At 36.3% G+C, this 19930-nt stretch overlaps 1 protein-coding gene across 2 annotated transcripts in view; it reads right to left on the reverse strand.

The window, feature by feature from the left end:
* Positions 1–14514: 14514 nt before the first annotated feature.
* Positions 14515–19930, reverse strand: part of arhgap36 (Rho GTPase activating protein 36) — an 89923-nt gene continuing 84507 nt past the window's right edge. For both annotated transcript variants that reach the window (XM_083937425.1, XM_083937426.1), the window contains exon 12: positions 14515–15481. In XM_083937425.1, coding sequence (XP_083793551.1) covers positions 15165–15481 — 317 coding nt within the window. In that variant the 3' untranslated portion in view covers positions 14515–15164. The remainder of the gene's footprint in view (positions 15482–19930) is intronic.

Here is a 19930-nt window from a genome sequence, read left to right on the forward strand (position 1 = left end):
TCTTGTATGCTTTATTTAAACTCCTGGATACTGCACCGTGCCACTGTTTCCGTAGTTAAATTATAGTGTAGTCTGTGGAAACAAGTCAAAATACATCAAATCTTATTTGTCCAAAAATGTTTAAATAAATCAGTGTAACCTGTCTAAAGCAGCCACGGCATCATTTGTTGGAAAATTCAGGAAAAGACACAGAAAAGTGTCCACAAAATATACTGAAAAAAGTCAAAATAATTGAAAATATAATCTTTCCAAAAAAAAAAAATGCATAAAATAGTTTCAGGACAGGATGTTTAAAAAGTAAAAAAGAAATCAAAATATGTTCAAAAAATGCTTAAATTAATCGATGTAGCCTGTCCAAAGCTGTCATGGCCTTTTTGTTGGAAAAGACAAAGAAAAGGGCGTCCAAATAAAAAAAAAAAAAAGACTTATAGTATGTCGGAAAAATATATAATATAATATATAAGTCAAAATATGTGTCCAAAAATGAATCCCCCGAAAAGAAATGTGTAAAAAGTCAAAAAAAGTTCAAATATAATAAGTCCAAAAAATGGTTAAATCAGTAATGGATAGAGTCTAAAACATTAACTTATTACGTTTGAAAATTTTAAAAAAAAGTCACAATACAGCTGGAAAAAGTCAAAGTATGTCAAAATAACTTTAAAAAATGTTAAAAAAGTAAATAAAGATCTTTAAAATACTTTAAATCAGTGTGAAAATCAGTGTTAGGATAAATGTGTAAAACAGTGTTATTATGGGATATTAAAAAAAATTAAAAAGTCAAAATATGTGTCCAAAAATGACTCCCCTGAAGAAACACGCATTACTTACTTAAAGTAAAAAAAAGTCAAAATATAATCTGTCCCAAAAATGCTTAAATCAGTCACAGGATAATCTGTCTGTTAAAGTCACGGCCTAATTTGTAGAAAATTCAGCAAAAGTCGTAGAAAAGGGCGTCCGAAAAATGAGCCCTCGAAACAAAAAAGTCATGTACGTCGACGCAAATGACCAAAAAGTCAAAATACAATGTCCAAAAAATGGTAAAATCAGTAACGGATAGCGTCTAAAACATTGACTTATTACGTTTGAGAAAAGTAAAAAAAAGTCATTATTCAGCTGAAAAAAGTCAAAGTATGTCAAAAAAAAGTAAAAAAAAATAATAAAAATCTTTATAATAAATTAAAAAACAGTGTGAAAGTCAGTGATAGGATAGAGTCTAAAACATTAACTTATTACGTTTGAGAAAAGTAAAAAAAAAATCACAATACAGCTGGAAAAAGTCAAAGTATGTCAAAATAACTTTAAAAATTTTTTAAAAAGTAAATAAAAATCTTTAAAATACATTAAATCAGTGTGAAAATCAGTGTTAGGATAAATGTGTAAAACAGTCTTTTTATGGGATATTAAAAAAAATCTAAAAAGTCTAAATATGTGTCCAAAAATTAATCCCCTGAAAAAACACGCATTACTTACTTAAAATAAAAAGAAAGTCAAAATATAATCTGTCCCAAAAATGCTTAAATCAGTCACAGGATAGTCTGTCTGTTAAAGTCACGGCCTAATTTGTAGAAAATTCAGGAAAAGTCGTAGAAAAGGGCGTCCGAAAAATGAGCCCCCGAAACAAAAAAGTCATGTACGTCGACGTAAATGATGAAAAATTCAAAATACAAAGTCCAAAAAATGGTTCAATCAGTAATGGATAGAGTCCAAAACATTAACAGCAATAAAACAGCTGAAAGAAGTCAAAGTGTGTCAAAAAAATAAAATAAAATCTTTAAAATACACAAAAAAAAGTGTGAAAATCAGTGGTAGGATGGCATTTTTTGTTGGCGGCTGTGGCTCAGTGGAGGAGTGGGTAGTCCTCCACTTGAGAGGTTGGCGGTTCGATCCCCACCTCCCCTGGTCCATGTGTCGAAGTGTCCTTGGGCAAGACACTACCTTGAGTAGTCAGAAGTCCATTTACCATGTGTTAAACAGTCTTTTTATGGGACGTTGAAACAGGCGTCATCTCCTCTTTAATACCAATACGTTTTTGTTGAAAGTGTCCAAAGCAGCCGTGGCATCATTTGTTAAAAAAGTCAGAAAAGCGCGTCCTAATAAGAAAAAAATATATACAGTATATATATATATATATATAGTAGTATAATATGTTGAAAAAAATAGTATGTAAAAATTCAAATTTAAGCCCCGAAAAGAACATATGTGGGAAAAGTCCAATGTCCAAAAAATGGTTCGATCAGTAATGGATAGAGTCTAAAACATTAACTTATTAAGCTGAAGCTGAAAAAAGTCAAAGTATGTCAAAAAAAGTTAAAAAAATAAATAAAAATCTTTATAATAAATTACAAAACAGTGTGAAAGTCAGTGATAGGACAGAGTCTAAAACATTAACTAATTAAATTTGAAAAAAGTAAAAAAAAAAATCAGAAAACAACTGAAAAAAGTCACCAAAATGTCAAAAAAAAGTCAAATAAAATCTTTAAAATACATTTAAAAAAGTGAAAATCTGTGGTAGGATAGCATTTTTTTTGGGTTGGCAGTGGCTCAGTGGTAGAGTGGGTCGTCCTCCATTTGAGAGATCGGTGGTTCGATCCCCACCTCCCTCAGTCGAAGTGTCCTCGGGCAAGACACTGAACCCCAAATTGCTCCTTGAGTGGTCAGAAGACTAGAAAGACGCTATAGACGTAAAAGTCCATTCACCATGAAACAGTTATTATGGGATGTTAAAGTGATGGTGACGGTACTCCAGAGGAAATGGCGCCCGTTTCGACGTTATACGAACTTTTTGTTGCTCGTGCACCCGTTTGGGACCCAGCACACGTGATTCAGGGCCACACAGGAAACGCACACACTTCAAAATAAAAGACCATTTTCCATTTCACCCTCACGTTAAACTGCACAGTTCACAGCATCAGTGTGGAGCTGGGATTCGATCCCCACCCTGAGACACACATGGGAATCGAACCGAGGACACACGGAGGGAGTGATGTTTAATGCTCTGCGGGTACGGTGGGACATGATCTCCGTGGTGTTTTACAACATTATAGAAAAAAGAGACAAAATACTGCACGACTTCTGTCCGCGGAGACGAAACACGACAAGAAGACGCTGGAGAATCTGTACGGACGTGGTTTTCTACGACAAAGAGGCCGGAATCGAACATGTGAACTTTACCTACACGTGCAGTCGACCGGCGTTACATGGGTGTGTGAACAACAGGAGGAGCGGTGACAGGGTTACAGGTACAGCGTGTGGTGGACGCCGCCCTCCTGTGGTCAAACTGAGTAACTGTTTTCATCTGTTTTCAGTCGTTTTTGAGGTGTTTTCATCTGTTTTCAGTCGTTTTTGAGGTGTTTTAATCTGTTTTCAGTCGTTTTTGAGGTGTTTTCATCTGTTTTTTAGTCGTTTTTATCTGTTTTCAGTCGTTTTTGTCATGTTTTTGTGGTGTTTTCATATGTTTTCAGTCGTTTTTGTGGTGTTTTCATCTTTTTTTAGTCGTTTTTGTGGTGTTTTCAGTGGTTTTGTCATGTTTTTGAGGTGTTTTCATCTGTTTTCAGTCGTTTTTGTTGTTTTTTTCATCTGTTTTTACTTGTTTTTGTGGTGTTTTAATCTGTTTTTAGTCATTTTTGAGGTGTTTTCATCTGTTTTTAGTCGTTTTTGAGGTGTTTTCATCTGTTTCGACTCGTTTTCATCTGTTTTCAGTCGTTTTTGTCATGTTTTTGTGGTGTTTTCATCTGTTTTCAGTCGTTTTTGTGGTGTTTTCATCAGTTTTCAGTCGTTTTTGAGGTGTTTTCATCTGTTTTCAGTCATTTTTGAGGTGTTTTCATCTGTTTTTTGTCGTTTTTAAGGTGTTTTCATCTGTTTTCAGTCGTTTTTGTGGTGTTTTCATCTGTTTTTAGTCGTTTTCATCTGTTTTCAGTCGTTTTTGTCATGTTTTTGTGGTGTTTTCATATGTTTTCAGTCGTTTTTGTGGTGTTTTCATCTTTTTTTAGTCGTTTTGTCATGTTTTGAGGTGTTTTCATCTGTTTTTAGTCGTTTTTGTGGTGTTTTCAGTGGTTTTGTCATGTTTTTGAGGTGTTTTCATCTGTTTTCAGTCGTTTTTGTTGTTTTTTCATCTGTTTTTACTTGTTTTTGTGGTGTTTTAATCTGTTTTTAGTCATTTTTGAGGTGTTTTCATCTGTTTTTAGTCGTTTTTGAGGTGTTTTCATCTGTTTCTGTGGTGTTTTCAGTCGTTTTTGTGGTGTTTTCATCTGTTTTAAGTCGTTTTTGTGGTGTTTTCAGTCGTTTTTGTGGTGTTTTCATCTGTTTTCAGTCGTTTTTGAGGTGTTTTCAACAGTTTCAGTCGTTTTTGGGGTGTTTTCATCTGTTTTTGAGGTGTTTTCATCTGTTTTCAGTCGTTTTTGTGGTGTTTTCATCTGTTTTTTAGTCGTTTTGTCATGTTTTTGTGGTGTTTTCATCTGTTTTTAGTCGTTTTTGTGGTGTTTTCATCTGTTTTCAGTCGTTTTTGATGAGTTTTCATCTGTTTTCAGTCGTTTTTGAGGTGTTTTCATCTGTTTTCAGTCGTTTTTGTGGTGTTCTCATCTGTTTTCATTCGTTTTTGATGAGTTTTCATCTGTTTTTAGTCGTTTTTGAGGTGTTTTCATCTGTTTTTAGTCGTTTTTTCATGTTTTTGTGGTGTTTTCATCTGTTTTTGGTCGTTTTTGTGGTGTTTTCATCTGTTTTTAGTTGTTTTGTCATGTTTTTGAGGTGTTTTCATCTGTTTTTAGTCGTTTTTGTGGTGTTTTCATCTGTTTTTAGTCGTTTTTGTGGTGTTTTCATCTGTTTTTAGTCGTTTTTGAGGTGTTTTCATCTGTTTTCAGTCGTTTTTGTGGTGTTTTCATCTGTTTTTAGTCGTTTTTGTGGTGTTTTCATCTGTTTTTAGTCGTTTTGTCATGTTTTTGAGGTGTTTTCATCTGTTTTTAGTCGTTTTTGTGGTGTTTTCATCTGTTTTTAGTCGTTTTTGTGGTGTTTTCATCTGTTTTTAGTCGTTTTTGAGGTGTTTTCATCTGTTTTCAGTCGTTTTTGTGGTGTTTTCATCTGTTTTTAGTCGTTTTGTCATGTTTTTGAGGTGTTTCCATCTGTTTTTAGTCGTTTTTGTGGTGTTTTCAGTGGTTTTGTCATGTTTTTGAGGTGTTTTCATCTGCTTTCAGTCGTTTTTGTTGTGTTTTCATCTGTTTTTAGTTGTTTTTGTTGTGCTTTCATCTGTTTTTAGTCAGTTTTGAGGTGTTTTCATCTGTTTTTAGTCGTTTTTGAGGTGTTTCTATCTGTTTCTGTGGTGTTTACAGTCGTTTTTGTGGTGTTTTCATCGGTTTTAAGTCGTTTTTGTGGTGTTTTCATCTGTTTTCAGTCGTTTTTGAGGTGTTTTCATCAGTTTCAGTCGTTTTTGGGGTGTTTTCATCTGTTTTTGAGGTGTTTTCATCTGTTTTCAGTCGTTTTTGAGGTGTTTTCATCAGTTTTCAGTCGTTTTTGAGGTGTTTTCATCTGTTTTCAGTCGTTTTTGAGGTGTTTTCATCTGTTTTTAGTCGTTTTTGTGGTGTTTTCATCTGTTTTTAGTCGTTTTTGAGGTGTTTTCATCTGTTTTCAGTCGTTTTTGTGGTGTTTTCATCTGTTTTTAGTCGTTTTTGAGGTGTTTTCATCTGTTTTTAGTCGTTTTTGAGGTGTTTTCATCTGTTTTTAGTCGTTTTTGTGGTGTTTTCATCTGTTTTTAGTCATTTTTGAGGTGTTTTCATCTGTTTTCAGTCGTTTTCGTGGTGTTTTCATCTGTATTTAGTCGTTTTTGTGGTGTTTTCATCTGTTTTTAGTCATTTTTGAGGTGTTTTCATCTGTTTTCATTCGTTTTCATCTGTTATAAGTCGTTTTTGAGGTGTTTTTATCTGTTTATAGTCGTTTTGTGGTGTTTTCATCTGTTTTTAGTCGTTTTTGAGGTGTTTTTATCTGTTTATAGTCGTTTTTGAGGTGTTTTCATCTGTTTTTAGTCGTTTTTGAGGTGTTTTTATCTGTTTATAGTCGTTTTTGAGGTGTTTTCATCTGTTTTTAGTCGTTTTTGTGGTGTTTTCATCTGTTTTTAGTCGTTTTTGAGGCGTTTTCATCTGTTTTTAGTCGTTTTTGAGGTGTTTTCATCTGTTTCGACTCGTTTTCATCTGTTTTCAGTCGTTTTTGTCATGTTTTTGTGGTGTTTTCATCTGTTTTCAGTCGTTTTTGTGGTGTTTTCATCAGTTTTCAGTCGTTTTTGAGGTGTTTTCATCTGTTTTCAGTCGTTTTTGAGGTGTTTTCATCAGTTTTTTGTCGTTTTTGAGGTGTTTTCATCTGTTTTCAGTCGTTTTTGTGGTGTTTTCATCTGTTTTTAGTCGTTTTCATCTGTTTTCAGTCGTTTTTGTCATGTTTTTGTGGTGTTTTCATATGTTTCAGTCGTTTTGAGGTGTTTTCATCTGTTTTTAGTCGTTTTTGTGGTGTTTTCAGTGGTTTTGTCATGTTTTTGAGGTGTTTTCATCTGTTTTCAGTCGTTTTTGTTGTTTTTTCATCTGTTTTTACTTGTTTTTGTGGTGTTTTAACCTGTTTTTAGTCATTTTTGAGGTGTTTTCATCTGTTTTTAGTCGTTTTTGAGGTGTTTTCATCTGTTTCTGTGGTGTTTTCAGTCGTTTTTGTGGTGTTTTCATCTGTTTTAAGTCCTTTTTGTGGTGTTTTCAGTCGTTTTTGTGGTGTTTTCATCTGTTTTCAGTCGTTTTTGAGGTGTTTTCATCAGTTTCAGTCGTTTTTGGGGTGTTTTCATCTGTTTTTGAGGTGTTTTCATCTGTTTTCAGTCGTTTTTGTGGTGTTTTCATCTGTTTTTTAGTCGTTTTGTCATGTTTTTGTGGTGTTTTCATCTGTTTTTAGTCGTTTTTGTGGTGTTTTCATCTGTTTTCAGTCGTTTTTGATGAGTTTTCATCTGTTTTTAGTCGTTTTTGAGGTGTTTTCATCTGTTTTCAGTCGTTTTTGTGGTGTTTTCATCTGTTTTCATTCGTTTTTGATGAGTTTTCATCTGTTTTTAGTCGTTTTTGAGGTGTTTTCATCTGTTTTTAGTCGTTTTTTCATGTTTTTGTGGTGTTTTCATCTGTTTTTGGTCGTTTTTGTGGTGTTTTCATCTGTTTTTAGTCGTTTTGTCATGTTTTTGAGGTGTTTTCATCTGTTTTTAGTCGTTTTTGTGGTGTTTTCATCTGTTTTTAGTCGTTTTTGTGGTGTTTTCATCTGTTTTTAGTCGTTTTTGAGGTGTTTTCATCTGTTTTCAGTCGTTTTTGTGGTGTTTTCATCTGTTTTTAGTCGTTTTTGTGGTGTTTTCATCTGTTTTTAGTCGTTTTGTCATGTTTTTGAGGTGTTTTCATCTGTTTTTAGTCGTTTTTGTGGTGTTTTCATCTGTTTTTAGTCGTTTTTGTGGTGTTTTCATCTGTTTTTAGTCGTTTTTGAGGTGTTTTCATCTGTTTTCAGTCGTTTTTGTGGTGTTTTCATCTGTTTTTAGTCGTTTTGTCATGTTTTTGAGGTGTTTCCATCTGTTTTTAGTCGTTTTTGTGGTGTTTTCAGTGGTTTTGTCATGTTTTTGAGGTGTTTTCATCTGCTTTCAGTCGTTTTTGTTGTGTTTTCATCTGTTTTTAGTTGTTTTTGTTGTGTTTTCATCTGTTTTTAGTCAGTTTTGAGGTGTTTTCATCTGTTTTTAGTCGTTTTTGAGGTGTTTTCATCAGTTTCAGTCGTTTTTGGGGTGTTTTCATCTGTTTTTGAGGTGTTTTCATCTGTTTTCAGTCGTTTTTGAGGTGTTTTCATCAGTTTTCAGTCGTTTTTGAGGTGTTTTCATCTGTTTTCAGTCGTTTTTGAGGTGTTTTCATCTGTTTTTAGTCTTTTTTGTGGTGTTTTCATCTGTTTTTAGTCGTTTTTGAGGTGTTTTCATCTGTTTTCAGTCGTTTTTGTGGTGTTTTCATCTGTTTTTAGTCGTTTTTGAGGTGTTTTCATCTGTTTTTAGTCGTTTTTGTGGTGTTTTCATCTGTTTTTAGTCATTTTTGAGGTGTTTTCATCTGTTTTCAGTCGTTTTCGTGGTGTTTTCATCTGTATTTAGTCGTTTTTGTGGTGTTTTCATCTGTTTTCATTCGTTTTCATCTGTTATAAGTCGTTTTTGAGGTGTTTTTATCTGTTTATAGTCGTTTTTGTGGTGTTTTCATCTGTTTTCAGTCGTTTTTGAGGTGTTTTTATCTGTTTATAGTCGTTTTTGAGGTGTTTTCATCTGTTTTTAGTCGTTTTTGAGGTGTTTTTATCTGTTTATAGTCGTTTTTGAGGTGTTTTCATCTGTTTTTAGTCGTTTTTGTGGTGTTTTCATCTGTTTTTTTGTCGTTTTTGAGGCGTTTTCATCTGTTTTTAGTCGTTTTTGAGGTGTTTTCATCTGTTTCGACTCGTTTTCATCTGTTTTCAGTCGTTTTTGTCATGTTTTTGTGGTGTTTTCATCTGTTTTCAGTCGTTTTTGTGGTGTTTTCATCAGTTTTCAGTCGTTTTTGAGGTGTTTTCATCTGTTTTCAGTCGTTTTTGAGGTGTTTTCATCTGTTTTTAGTCGTTTTTGTGGTGTTTTCATCTGTTTTTAGTCGTTTTTGAGGTGTTTTCATCTGTTTTCAGTCGTTTTTGTGGTGTTTTCATCTGTTTTTAGTCGTTTTTGAGGTGTTTTCATCTGTTTTTAGTCGTTTTTGAGGTGTTTTCATCTGTTTTTAGTCATTTTTGAGGTGTTTTCATCTGTTTTCAGTCGTTTTCGTGGTGTTTTCATCTGTTTTTAGTCGTTTTTGTGGTGTTTTCATCTGTTTTCATTCGTTTTCATCTGTTATAAGTCGTTTTTGAGGTGTTTTTATCTGTTTATAGTCGTTTTTGAGGTGTTTTCATCTGTTTTCAGTCGTTTTTGTGGTGTTTTCATCTGTTTTTAGTCGTTTTTGAGGCGTTTTCATCTGTTTTTAGTCGTTTTTGAGGTGTTTTCATCTGTTTCGACTCGTTTTCATCTGTTTTCAGTCGTTTTTGTCATGTTTTTGTGGTGTTTTCATCTGTTTTCAGTCGTTTTTGTGGTGTTTTCATCAGTTTTCAGTCGTTTTTGAGGTGTTTTCATCTGTTTTCAGTCGTTTTTGAGGTGTTATCATCTGTTTTTTGTCGTTTTTGAGGTGTTTTCATCTGTTTTCAGTCGTTTTTGTGGTGTTTTCATCTGTTTTTAGTCGTTTTCATCTGTTTTCAGTCGTTTTTGTCATGTTTTTGTGGTGTTTTTCATATGTTTCAGTCGTTTTTGTGGTGTTTTCATCTTTTTTTAGTCGTTTTGTCATGTTTTGAGGTGTTTTCATCTGTTTTTAGTCGTTTTTGTGGTGTTTTCAGTGGTTTTGTCATGTTTTTGAGGTGTTTTCATCTGTTTTCAGTCGTTTTTGTTGTTTTTTCATCTGTTTTTACTTGTTTTTGTGGTGTTTTAATCTGTTTTTAGTCATTTTTGAGGTGTTTTCATCTGTTTTTAGTCGTTTTTGAGGTGTTTTCATCTGTTTCTGTGGTGTTTTCAGTCGTTTTTGTGGTGTTTTCATCTGTTTTAAGTCGTTTTTGTGGTGTTTTCAGTCGTTTTTGTGGTGTTTTCATCTGTTTTCAGTCGTTTTTGAGGTGTTTTCATCAGTTTCAGTCGTTTTTGGGGTGTTTTCATCTGTTTTTGAGGTGTTTTCATCTGTTTTCAGTCGTTTTTGAGGTGTTTTCATCAGTTTTCAGTCGTTTTCGAGGTGTTTTCATCTGTTTTCAGTCGTTTTTGAGGCGTTTTCATCTGTTTTTAGTCGTTTTGTCATGTTTTTGAGATGGTTTCATCTGTTTTTAGTCGTTTTTGTGGTGTTTTCAGTCGTTTTGTCATGTTTTTGAGGTGTTTTGCATCTGCTTTTAGTCGTTTTTGTGGTGTTTTCATCTGTTTTTAGTCGTTTTGTCATGTTTTTGAGGTGTTTTCATCTGTTTTTAGTCGTTTTTGTTGTTTTTTCATCTGTTTTTAGTTGTTTTTGTGGTGTTTTAATCTGTTTTTAGTCATTTTTGAGGTGTTTTCATCTGTTTTTAGTCGTTTTTGAGGTGTTTTCATCTGTTTCTGTGGTGTTTTCAGTCGTTTTTGTGGTGTTTTCATCTGTTTTAAGTCGTTTTTGTGGTGTTTTCAGTCGTTTTTGTGGTGTTTTCATCTGTTTTCAGTCGTTTTTGAGGTGTTTTCATCAGTTTCAGTCGTTTTTTGGGGTGTTTTCATCTGTTTTTGAGGTGTTTTCATCTGTTTTCAGTCGTTTTTGAGGTGTTTTCATCAGTTTTCAGTCGTTTTCGAGGTGTTTTCATCTGTTTTCAGTCGTTTTTGAGGTGTTTTCATCTGTTTTTAGTCGTTTTTGTGGTGTTTTCATCTGTTTTTAGTCGTTTTTGAGGTGTTTTCATCTGTTTTCAGTCGTTTTTGTGGTGTTTTCATCTGTTTTTAGTCGTTTTTGTGGTGTTTTCATCTGTTTTCAGTCGTTTTCATCTGTTTTAAGCCGTTTTTTAGGTGTTTTCATCTGTTATTAGTCGTTTTTGAGGTGTTTTCATCTGTTTTTAGTCGTTTTTGGGGTGTTTTTATCTGTTTTTAGTCGTTTTTGAGGCGTTTTCATCTGTTTTTAGTCGTTTTTGAGGTGTTTTCATCTGTTTTTAGTCGTTTTCATCTGTTTTCAGTTGTTTTTGTCATGTTTTTGTGGTGTTTTCAAATGTTTTCAGTCGTTTTTGTGGTGTTTTCATCTGTTTTTAGTCGTTTTGTCATGTTTTTGAGGTGTTTTCATCTGTTTTTAGTCGTTTTTGTGGTGTTTTCAGTGGTTTTGTCATGTTTTTGAGGTTTTTTCATCTGTTTTCAGTTGTTTTTGTCATGTTTTTGTGGTCTATTCATCTGTTTTTGTCGTTTTTGTGGTGTTTTCAGTGGTTTTGTCATGTTTTTGAGGTGTTTTCATCTGTTTTCAGTTGTTTTTGTCATGTTTTTGAGGTGTTTTCATCTGTTTTCAGTTGTTTTTGTCATGTTTTTGTGGTCTATTCATCTGGGGCCTGTTTCACAAAGCAGGTTTAGTGAAAACTCTGAGTATGTTAACCCTGAAATGAGGGAAACTCTGAGTTTTCCGTTTCACAAAGGGAGGTAACTCAAACCAGAGACAGAGGGGTAACTCTAGCCTGTTTCACAAAGGGAGGTAACTTAAACTCTCGGTCAGTTACCATGGTAACATGCTCTCTGAACCTAACCTGGTCGGGACCAGGTTTTTCTCAGAAAACCTTGAGTTTCTCTCTGTCTCCTCCCTCTTTCAGCCACACACGGTGTTTCATTTCCTCATTCATTCAGTCAGCGGGCGAGTTTTAGCGAAGTATAGTTCTGCTATAGTTCCGTCTGTTTTTTCAGAAAATCACTGCAAACATCAGTCATTAGAAGTTATATTAGGTGGTGACTATTTCACTACCATGGCGTGTCCTTCTGATAACAATCCCGTGGATGAAGGTGCAGCATTACTGCGCAGATAATTATATATTCGTCGGGAGATGATTATCAGACTATTGATTATAGATGTTCTTGCATTTCCAGGCAATTCTCTGTTTGAGCGGTACCGTTTCATATCACAGCAGATATTCTGTGTTGCGCTGCGTTTTTTTGCAAACGGGAGTTTTTGTATACAACGTATAAAAGTCATTCAGTAGGCCTACATTAGAAGTTATATTAGGTGGTGACTATTTACACTACCATGGCGTGTCATTTTGATAACGATCCCGTGAATGAAGGTGACGCATTTCGCAAAGAGAATTAAATATTCGTCGGGAGATGATTATCAGACGTCCTTAATATGCTGCAGCCATAATTACAAAATGAATGAAATGGATCTTTTGAGCAAGTTGAATGTATTTGACTCAGCGTTTCTAAATATAATTCCAGCTTTTCTTGCAATTCATAGGTTCAAAAGTGTGTGCTTTTAGTTGGGTTACCGGTATATTAACTACTCCTATACTGTATAGCCTTCTGATCCAGAATATCGCCCATAATGCGAGGGGGCTGAATACGCACAACACCGTTTCATGTCACAGTCCATCTCATCCCTCCTTACATTTCCAACATTAACAACCAGACATGCTTTCATATCACAGCAGATATTGTGTGTTGCGCTGCGTTTTTTTTTGCAAATGGGAGTTTTTTATACAACATTGATATGTTGTATAAAAAACAGCCACTTACGGTAATATTTACTTTACGATGTAAAACCTGCTCAAAATGAGGCGTCACCATGAGACTGTGCTGAGGTTTTACCTGTTTGAAAAATGTTTTTATGTTTCATCTTAAGCTGCGCTTCTCCCCCGCGGGGTTGCACTTAAATGAAATAAATGAATAGGCTCCCACTCAAGCAGTTCCCCCTGTGATATTACTGTGATTGCAACTGGACTACATTTAAACTTGTGCACTGACCCGAGCCGCAATGTCCTCCCGCACCGTCTCCCTCTCTTTTGCTGCTGCAGCGGTGTAAACCTGCTCAAACTCCCGTATGAGCGCATTAATATTTCCAATTCCAGTTGTAGCGTAGCCCTTCGCTTCCCCGTTGCCATGGTGACTCGTCGAATCAGGGCTCCATTGATGCTGTCTTTTTTTACTTGTGGTGCACGCGCTTAACTCCAGGTCAAACTACTCTGAGTTGATCAACCTAACGCAAATCTGCTGTTCTGGAACCGAAAACTCAGAGTTTCCTGTCTCAGAGTAGATCAACTCAGAGTTCCGGGTTAGACTCAGAGTTTTTTGAACCTGCTTTGTGAAACAGGCCCCTGTTTTTGTCGTTTTTGTGGTGTTTTCATCTGTTTTTAGTCATTTTTGAGGAGTTTTCATCTGTTTTCAGTCGTTTTTGTGGTGCTTTCATCTGTTTTTAGTCGTTTTGTCATGTTTTTGAGGTGTTTCATCTGTTTTTAGTCGTTTTTGTCATGTTTTTGTGGTGTTTTCATCTGTTATTAGTCGTTTTTGTGGTGTTTTCAGTCGTTATGTCATGTTTTTCAGGTGTTTTCATCTGTTTTTAGTCGTTTTTGTGGTGTTTTCATCTGTTTTTAGTCATTTTTGAGGTGTTTTCATCTGTTTTTAGTCGTTTATGCAATGTTTTCATCTGTTTTTAGTCGTTTTTGAGGTGTTTTCATCAGCTTTTAGTCGTTTTTGTCATGTTTTTGTTGAGTTTTCATCTGTTTTTAGTCGTTTTTGTGGTGTTTTCATCTGTTTATAGTCGTTTTTGTGGTGTTTTCATCTGTTTTAGTCGTTTTGTCATGTTTTTGTGGTGTTTTCATCTGTTCTGAGTCGTTTTTGTGGTGTTTTCAGTCGTTTTGTCATGTTTTTGTGGTGTTTCCATCTGTTTTTAGTCGTTTTTGTGGTGTTTTCAGTCGTTTTGTCATGTTTTGAGGTGTTTTGCATCTGCTTTTAGTCGTTTTGAAACAAACATGAACACTTAATCTACACGTGCATGAGTGTGTGAACAACAGGAGGAGCGGTTAAAGGGTTAAAGTTAGAGCTCGTGTGGTGAACGTCGCCCTCCTGTGGTCAAACTGAGTAACTGTCCTGATCCTGTAATAATATAAAGGGGAAATCAAACATTAGTGCATAAACACTTTTTCCAGAAGACGTTGAGACCATGGGCGTCAAACTCCAACTCACAGTGGGACAAAGCTGCTGCCAAACTCAATATTTTGCCCATTTTTGAGGTGTTTTGCATCTGTTTTCAGTCGTTTTGTCATGTTTTTGAGGTGTTTTCATCTGTTTTTAGTCGTTTTGTCATGTTTTTGAGGTGTTTTCATCTGTGTTTAGTCGTTTTTGTGGGGTTTTCCGTCGTTTTGTCTTCTTTTGTGGTGTTTTGCATCTGTTTTTTTGTAATTTTTCCCTGCTAAAGCTGCTGCCCCCGCGACCCGACCCCGGATAAGCGGCTGAAGATGACATGGATATGGTTATTTAAAAAGATGAAAATGACTTATCACCGTGACTCCCATATGATAAGAATGCAGCATCACACCTCGAAGAAATGCAGAAACTGCAGCTTTAACATAAAAGCAAACTTTGGCACCAGTTCGAACCCTTCGACCTCGTTGCAAACCGTAAAAACCAGCGCGTACAGTGGAACGTGCAGGTGTGTGTGTGTGTGTGTGTGTGTCCCACAGTTCAGCTGGTGAACATCTGTGTGTTCATGTGACTGATTTTCATCTCAGCTCCGAACTCTGGTGTCTGGATCCGTCCAAGTCCACGTTCCTGGAGTGAATACGTCCTCCGCAAAACACCGCAAAGGCAAAGCAAAGGCGCCTTCCTTCGGTCCAGTTTGGAGGATGCTGCTCTTCACGTGTGATGACAGTTATTTAACACTTTGACAGCTGTTTGAAGACAACTTCTTGGGAATAAACTTTAATAAAATTTGGATGAAATACATGCGATATCTTGTCTTTTTATTATATATGGCATTCAAAAGTGTTTTGAACAGCTCTGCCTCTAATAAACTTATGATTTTGTGCTCAGACGTCGTCAGATGTTTTGAATAATTGCAGATTATATCGACAGTGACTGAAGTTCATCGCAGGTTAACACAAAGCAAAGGGAGTCTGGGGTCAAACGAGGGTCCGTCCAGCTACACACAGTTACATTACGTTCACATGAGGGATGTGTGTGTGTCTGTGTGTGTGTGTGTGAACTTACATTATGTACATTACAATTATTACTGCATCCACTTTGATATAATCTCATAAACACGAGTGTCTTTTCCTTCATTCACTGCTGCGTCTCTGTCGGGAGGAGGTTTCAAACGACACAAATGTCTTAAAAAAGAAAGTTTATAGTTCCTCCACCTCCTCCTCCTCCTCCTCCTCCTCCTTCTTCTCCTCCTTCTTCTCCTCCTTCTTCTTCGTCCGTGTCCCGACCATCTGAACGCTCCCTTAAGGTCCGAACACGGGGCGTTTAGGATCCTTCATGAGGAGCTTTCATTTTACCGTGTTTCCAATCTTAAATTCACTGAATGTTCCTTTTTTGTATCATCAGCTGAGTCTGTTTGTAAGTGTAACAGGGAATTTGAGCCTTTTTCTGGCGTCTGACAGCAGAAACACGCTCTCTCCCTCCTCCTCTCCTCCTCTTTCCTCTCCTCCTCTCATCATACCATCGTCTCCGAGCTCGACGACACCTTCCCGGTGAAGAAGTCCCAGAAGTTGGAGGCGGGCGAGGGTTTGCTGTCGTCCTGCGGCGTCTGTCTCACCCAGATGCTGCTCTCCGTCGACCCGCTCAGGCTGGAGCAGCTGCCGCTGCCGACGCTGCCCAGCGTGAAGCCCAGCGCGGAGCCCAGCGGGCCCCTGCGGTCCTGGGCGTCCTGGTCCTGGCTGTGGTGCCTGCAGGGCTGCGCCAGGCTCAGCAGGTTGTGGTGGGAGTGGAACTGACGCAGGTGGCGGATGGATTTACCTGCAGGGGCGTCGCCTGGAGGAGCGGACACAGGAAATGACTTGGCTTTTAATTCATAATCAATAGTTATAGCAGATTTTTGGGCTTTTTATTGCTTAAAATGATCTTTATTTATTATTACATTTGTTTAAATCATTATTAACCTGCTTTTTAATTAGATTTTTAGATATTTATTGTTATATTTTTATTGTTTTCACGTGTTTTTTGTTTTTTAATCCTGTGTTTTTGGTTTTTGAATGAAGTGAGCTGCATTTAATATTATATACTTTATATGAGATGCTATAGAATTTTAAATAATTCATAATTATCAAAGGTTCAAGCCTTTTATTCATGTTTTTGTGTTGTTTTGCGTCTGTTTTTAGTCATTTTGTCATGTTTTTGTGGTGTTTTGTGTCTGTTTTGTCATGTTTTTGTGTTTTTTTGCGTCTGCTTTTAGTCGTTTTGTCATGTTTTTGTGTTTTTTGCGTCTGTTTTTAGTCGTTTTGTCATGTTTTTGTGTTTTTTGCATCTGTTTTTAGTTGTTTTGTCATGTTTTTGTGTTTTTTTGCGTCTGTTTTTAGTCGTTTTGTCGTGTTTTTGAGTTTTTTTGCGTCTGTTTTTAGTCGTTTTGTCATGTTTTTGTGTTTTTTTGCGTCTGTTTTTAGTCATTTTGTCATGTTTTTGAGTTTTTTGCGTCTGTTTTTAGTCGTTTTGTCATGTTTTTGAGTTTTTTGCGTCTGTTTTTAGTCGTTTTGTCATGTTTTTGTGTTTTTTTGCGTCTGTTTTTAGTCGTTTTGTCATGTTTTTGTGTTTTTTTGCGTCTGTTTTTAGTCGTTTTGTCATGTTTTTGTGTTTTTTTGCGTCTGTTTTTAGTCGTTTTGTCATGTTTTTGTGTTTTTTTGCATCTGTTTTTAGTCGTTTTGTCATGTTTTTGTGTTTTTTTGCATCTGTTTTTAGTCGTTTTGTCATGTTTTTGAGGTTTTTTGCGTCTGTTTTTAGTCGTTTTGTCATGTTTTTGTGTTTTTTTGCGTCTGTTTTTAGTCGTTTTGTCATGTTTTTGTGTTTTTTTGCGTCTGTTTTTAGTCGTTTTGTCATGTTTTTGTGTTTTTTTGCGTCTGTTTTTAGTCGTTTTGTCATGTTTTTGTGTTTTTTTGCGTCTGTTTTTAGTCGTTTTGTCATGTTTTTGTGTTTTTTTGCGTCTGTTTTTAGTCGTTTTGTCATGTTTTTGTGTTTTTTTGCGTCTGTTTTTAGTCGTTTTGTCATGTTTTTGTGTTTTTTTGCGTCTGTTTTTAGTCGTTTTGTCATGTTTTTGTGTTTTTTTGCGTCTGTTTTTAGTGGTTTTGTCATATTTTTGAGTTTTTTTGCGTCAGTTTTTAGACGGTTTGTCATGTTTTTGTTTTTTTGCGTCTGTTTTTAGTTGTTTTGTCATGTTTTTGTGTTTTTTTGCGTCTGTTTTTAGTCGTTTTGTCATGTTTTTGTTTTTTTGCGTCAGTTTTTAGACGTTTTGTCATGTTTTTGAGTTTTTTTGCGTCTGTTTTTAGTCGTTTTGTCATATTTTTGTGTTTTTTTGCGTCTGTTTTTAATCGTTTTGTCATGTTTTTGTGTTTTTTTGCGTCAGTTTTTAGTCGTTTTGTCATGTTTGTGTTTTTTTGCGTCTGTTTTTAGTCGTTTTGTCATGTTTTGTGTTTTTTTGCGTCTGTTTTTAGTCGTTTTATCATGTTTTTGTGTTTTTTTGCGTCAGTTTTTGGTCGTTTTATCATGTTTTTGTGTTTTTTGCGTCTGTTTTTAGTCGTTTTGTCATGTTTTTGTGTTTTTTTGCGTCTGTTTTTAGTCGTTTTGTCATATTTTTAAATGAAGTGAGCTGCGTTTAATATTATAAACTTTATATAAGATGCTATAGAATTTTAAATAATTCATTATTATCAAAGGTTCAAGCCCTAAAACAAGCATTTTATTCCCTTTTTCTATGGAGAAACAATCAAATTAGATGATTTCTGTCCAACACATAAAAAGAATGGATGTAAAGTTTTTTAAGACTGCGGAAAAAAAACAGAAGATTTTTAACCTTTTTAAAAAAAAAAAAGTTTTTTTAAACCTTTGATTTAATAAACCGAGACTTTTCTAAAAATTGGAGAAATCTATTTTAAAAAAAACAAATAAATATGATGAATGTTGAAAGAGGAAAACCATGTGTTTATCATTAATTTATTCTTCCTATAAATGTTGAAAAAAGACAAATATTGAATCATTAAAGATGTTAAAAATGCTTGTTTCCTGTTCCAACGTCTGCCACTTCCTCTCTGTCACCACCGGGTGGAGCTGTGTCCACATGTATGACCCCCAAACCCTAACCCCAACCCCAACCCTAACCCTAACCCCAACCCTAACCCTAACCCCAACCCCAACCCTAACCCTAACCCCAACCCTAACCCTAACCCCAACCCCAACCCTAACCCCAACCCTAACCCTAACCCTAACCCTAACCATAACCCTAACCCCAACCCTAACCCTAACCATAACCCTAACCCCATCCCTAACCCCAACCCCAACCCTAACCCTAACCCTAACCCTAACCCTAACCCTAACCCCAGCCCCTTTAGTCGTTTTGTCATGTTTTTGTGTTTTTTTGCATCTGTTTTTAGTCGTTTTGTCATGTTTTTGTGTTTTTTTGCATCTGTTTTTGGTCGTTTTATCATGTTTTTGTGTTTTTTTGCGTCAGTTTTTGGTCGTTTTATCATGTTTTTGTGTTTTTTTGCGTCTGTTTTTAGTCGTTTTATCATGTTTTTGTGTTTTTTTGCGTCAGTTTTTGGTCGTTTTATCATGTTTTTGTGTTTTTTTGCGTCTGTTTTTAGTCGTTTTATCATGTTTTTGTGTTTTTTTGCGTCTGTTTTTAGTCGTTTTGTCATGTTTTTGTGTTTTTTTGCGTCTGTTTTTAGTCGTTTTATCATGTTTTTGTGTTTTTTTGCGTCTGTTTTTAGTCCTTTTATCATGTTTTTGTGTTTTTTTGCGTCTGTTTTTAGTCGTTTTGTCATTTTTTTAAATGAAGTGAGCTGCGTTTAATATTATATACTTTATATAAGATGCTATAGACTTTTAGATAATTAATTATTATTAAAGGTTCAAGCCCTAAAATAAGCATCTTATTCCTTTTTTCTATGGAGAAACAATCAAATTAGATGATTTTTGTCCAACACATAAAAAGGAAAAGAATGAACGCAAAGTTTTTTAAGACTGCGGAAAAAAAACAGAAGATTTTTAACCTTTTTAAAAAAAAAAAAGTTTTTTTAAACCTTTGATTTAATAAACCGAGACTTTTCTAAAAATTGGAGAAATCTATTTTTAAAAAAACAAATAAATATGATGAATGTTGAAAGAGGAAAACCATGTGTTTATCATTAATTTATTCTTCCTGTAAATGTTGAAAAAAGATGAATATTGAATCATTAAAGATGTTAAAAATGCTTGTTTCCTGTTCCAACGTCTGCCACTTCCCCTCTGTCACCACCGGGTGGAGCTGTGTCCACATGTATGACCCCCAAACCCTAACCCCAACCCTAACCCTAACCCTAACCCTAACCCCAACCCTAACCCTAACCCCAACCCTAACCCTAACCCTAACCCCAGCCCTAACCCTAACCCCAACCCTAACCCTAACCCTAACCCCAACCCTAACCCTAACCCTAACCCTAACCCTAACCCCAACCCTAACCCTAACCCCAACCCTAACCCTAACCCTAACCCTAACCCCAACCCTAACCCCAACCCTAACCCTAACCCTAACCCTAACCCTAACCCCAACCCTAACCCTAACCCTAACCCCAACCCTAACCCCAACCCTAACCCTAACCCTAACCCTAACCCCAACCCTAACCCCAACCCTAACCCTAACCCTAACCCCAACCCTAACCCTAACCCCAGCCCTAACCCTAACCCCAACCCTAACCCTAACCCCAGCCCTAACCCTAACCCCAACCCTAACCCCAACCCTAACCCTAACCCTAACCCCAGCCCTAACCCTAACCCCAGCCCTAACCCTAACCCCAACCCTAACCCCAACCCTAACCCTAACCCTAACCCCAGCCCTAACCCTAACCCCAGCCCTAACCCTAACCCCAACCCCAACCCTAACCCTAACCCCAACCCTAACCCTAACCCCAACCCCAACCCTAACCCTAACCCTAACCCTAACCCCAACCCTAACCCCAACCCCAACCCTAACCCTAACCCCAGCCCTAACCCTAACCCCAACCCTAACCCCAACCCCAACCCTAACCCTAACCCAAACCCTAACCCCAACCCCAACCCTAACCCTAACCCTAACCCCAGCCCTAACCCTAACCCCAACCCTAACCCCAGCCCTAACCCTAACCCCAACCCTAACCCTAACCCTAACCCTAACCCTAACCCTAACCCTAACCCCAGCCCTAACCCTAACCCTAACCCCAGCCCTAACCCTAACCCCAGCCCTAACCCCAACCCTAACCC

The sequence above is a fragment of the Echiichthys vipera genome (genome assembly GCF_963691815.1).
Source record: "Echiichthys vipera genome assembly, chromosome: 22".
NCBI classification, from domain to species: Eukaryota; Metazoa; Chordata; class Actinopteri; order Perciformes; family Trachinidae; genus Echiichthys; species Echiichthys vipera.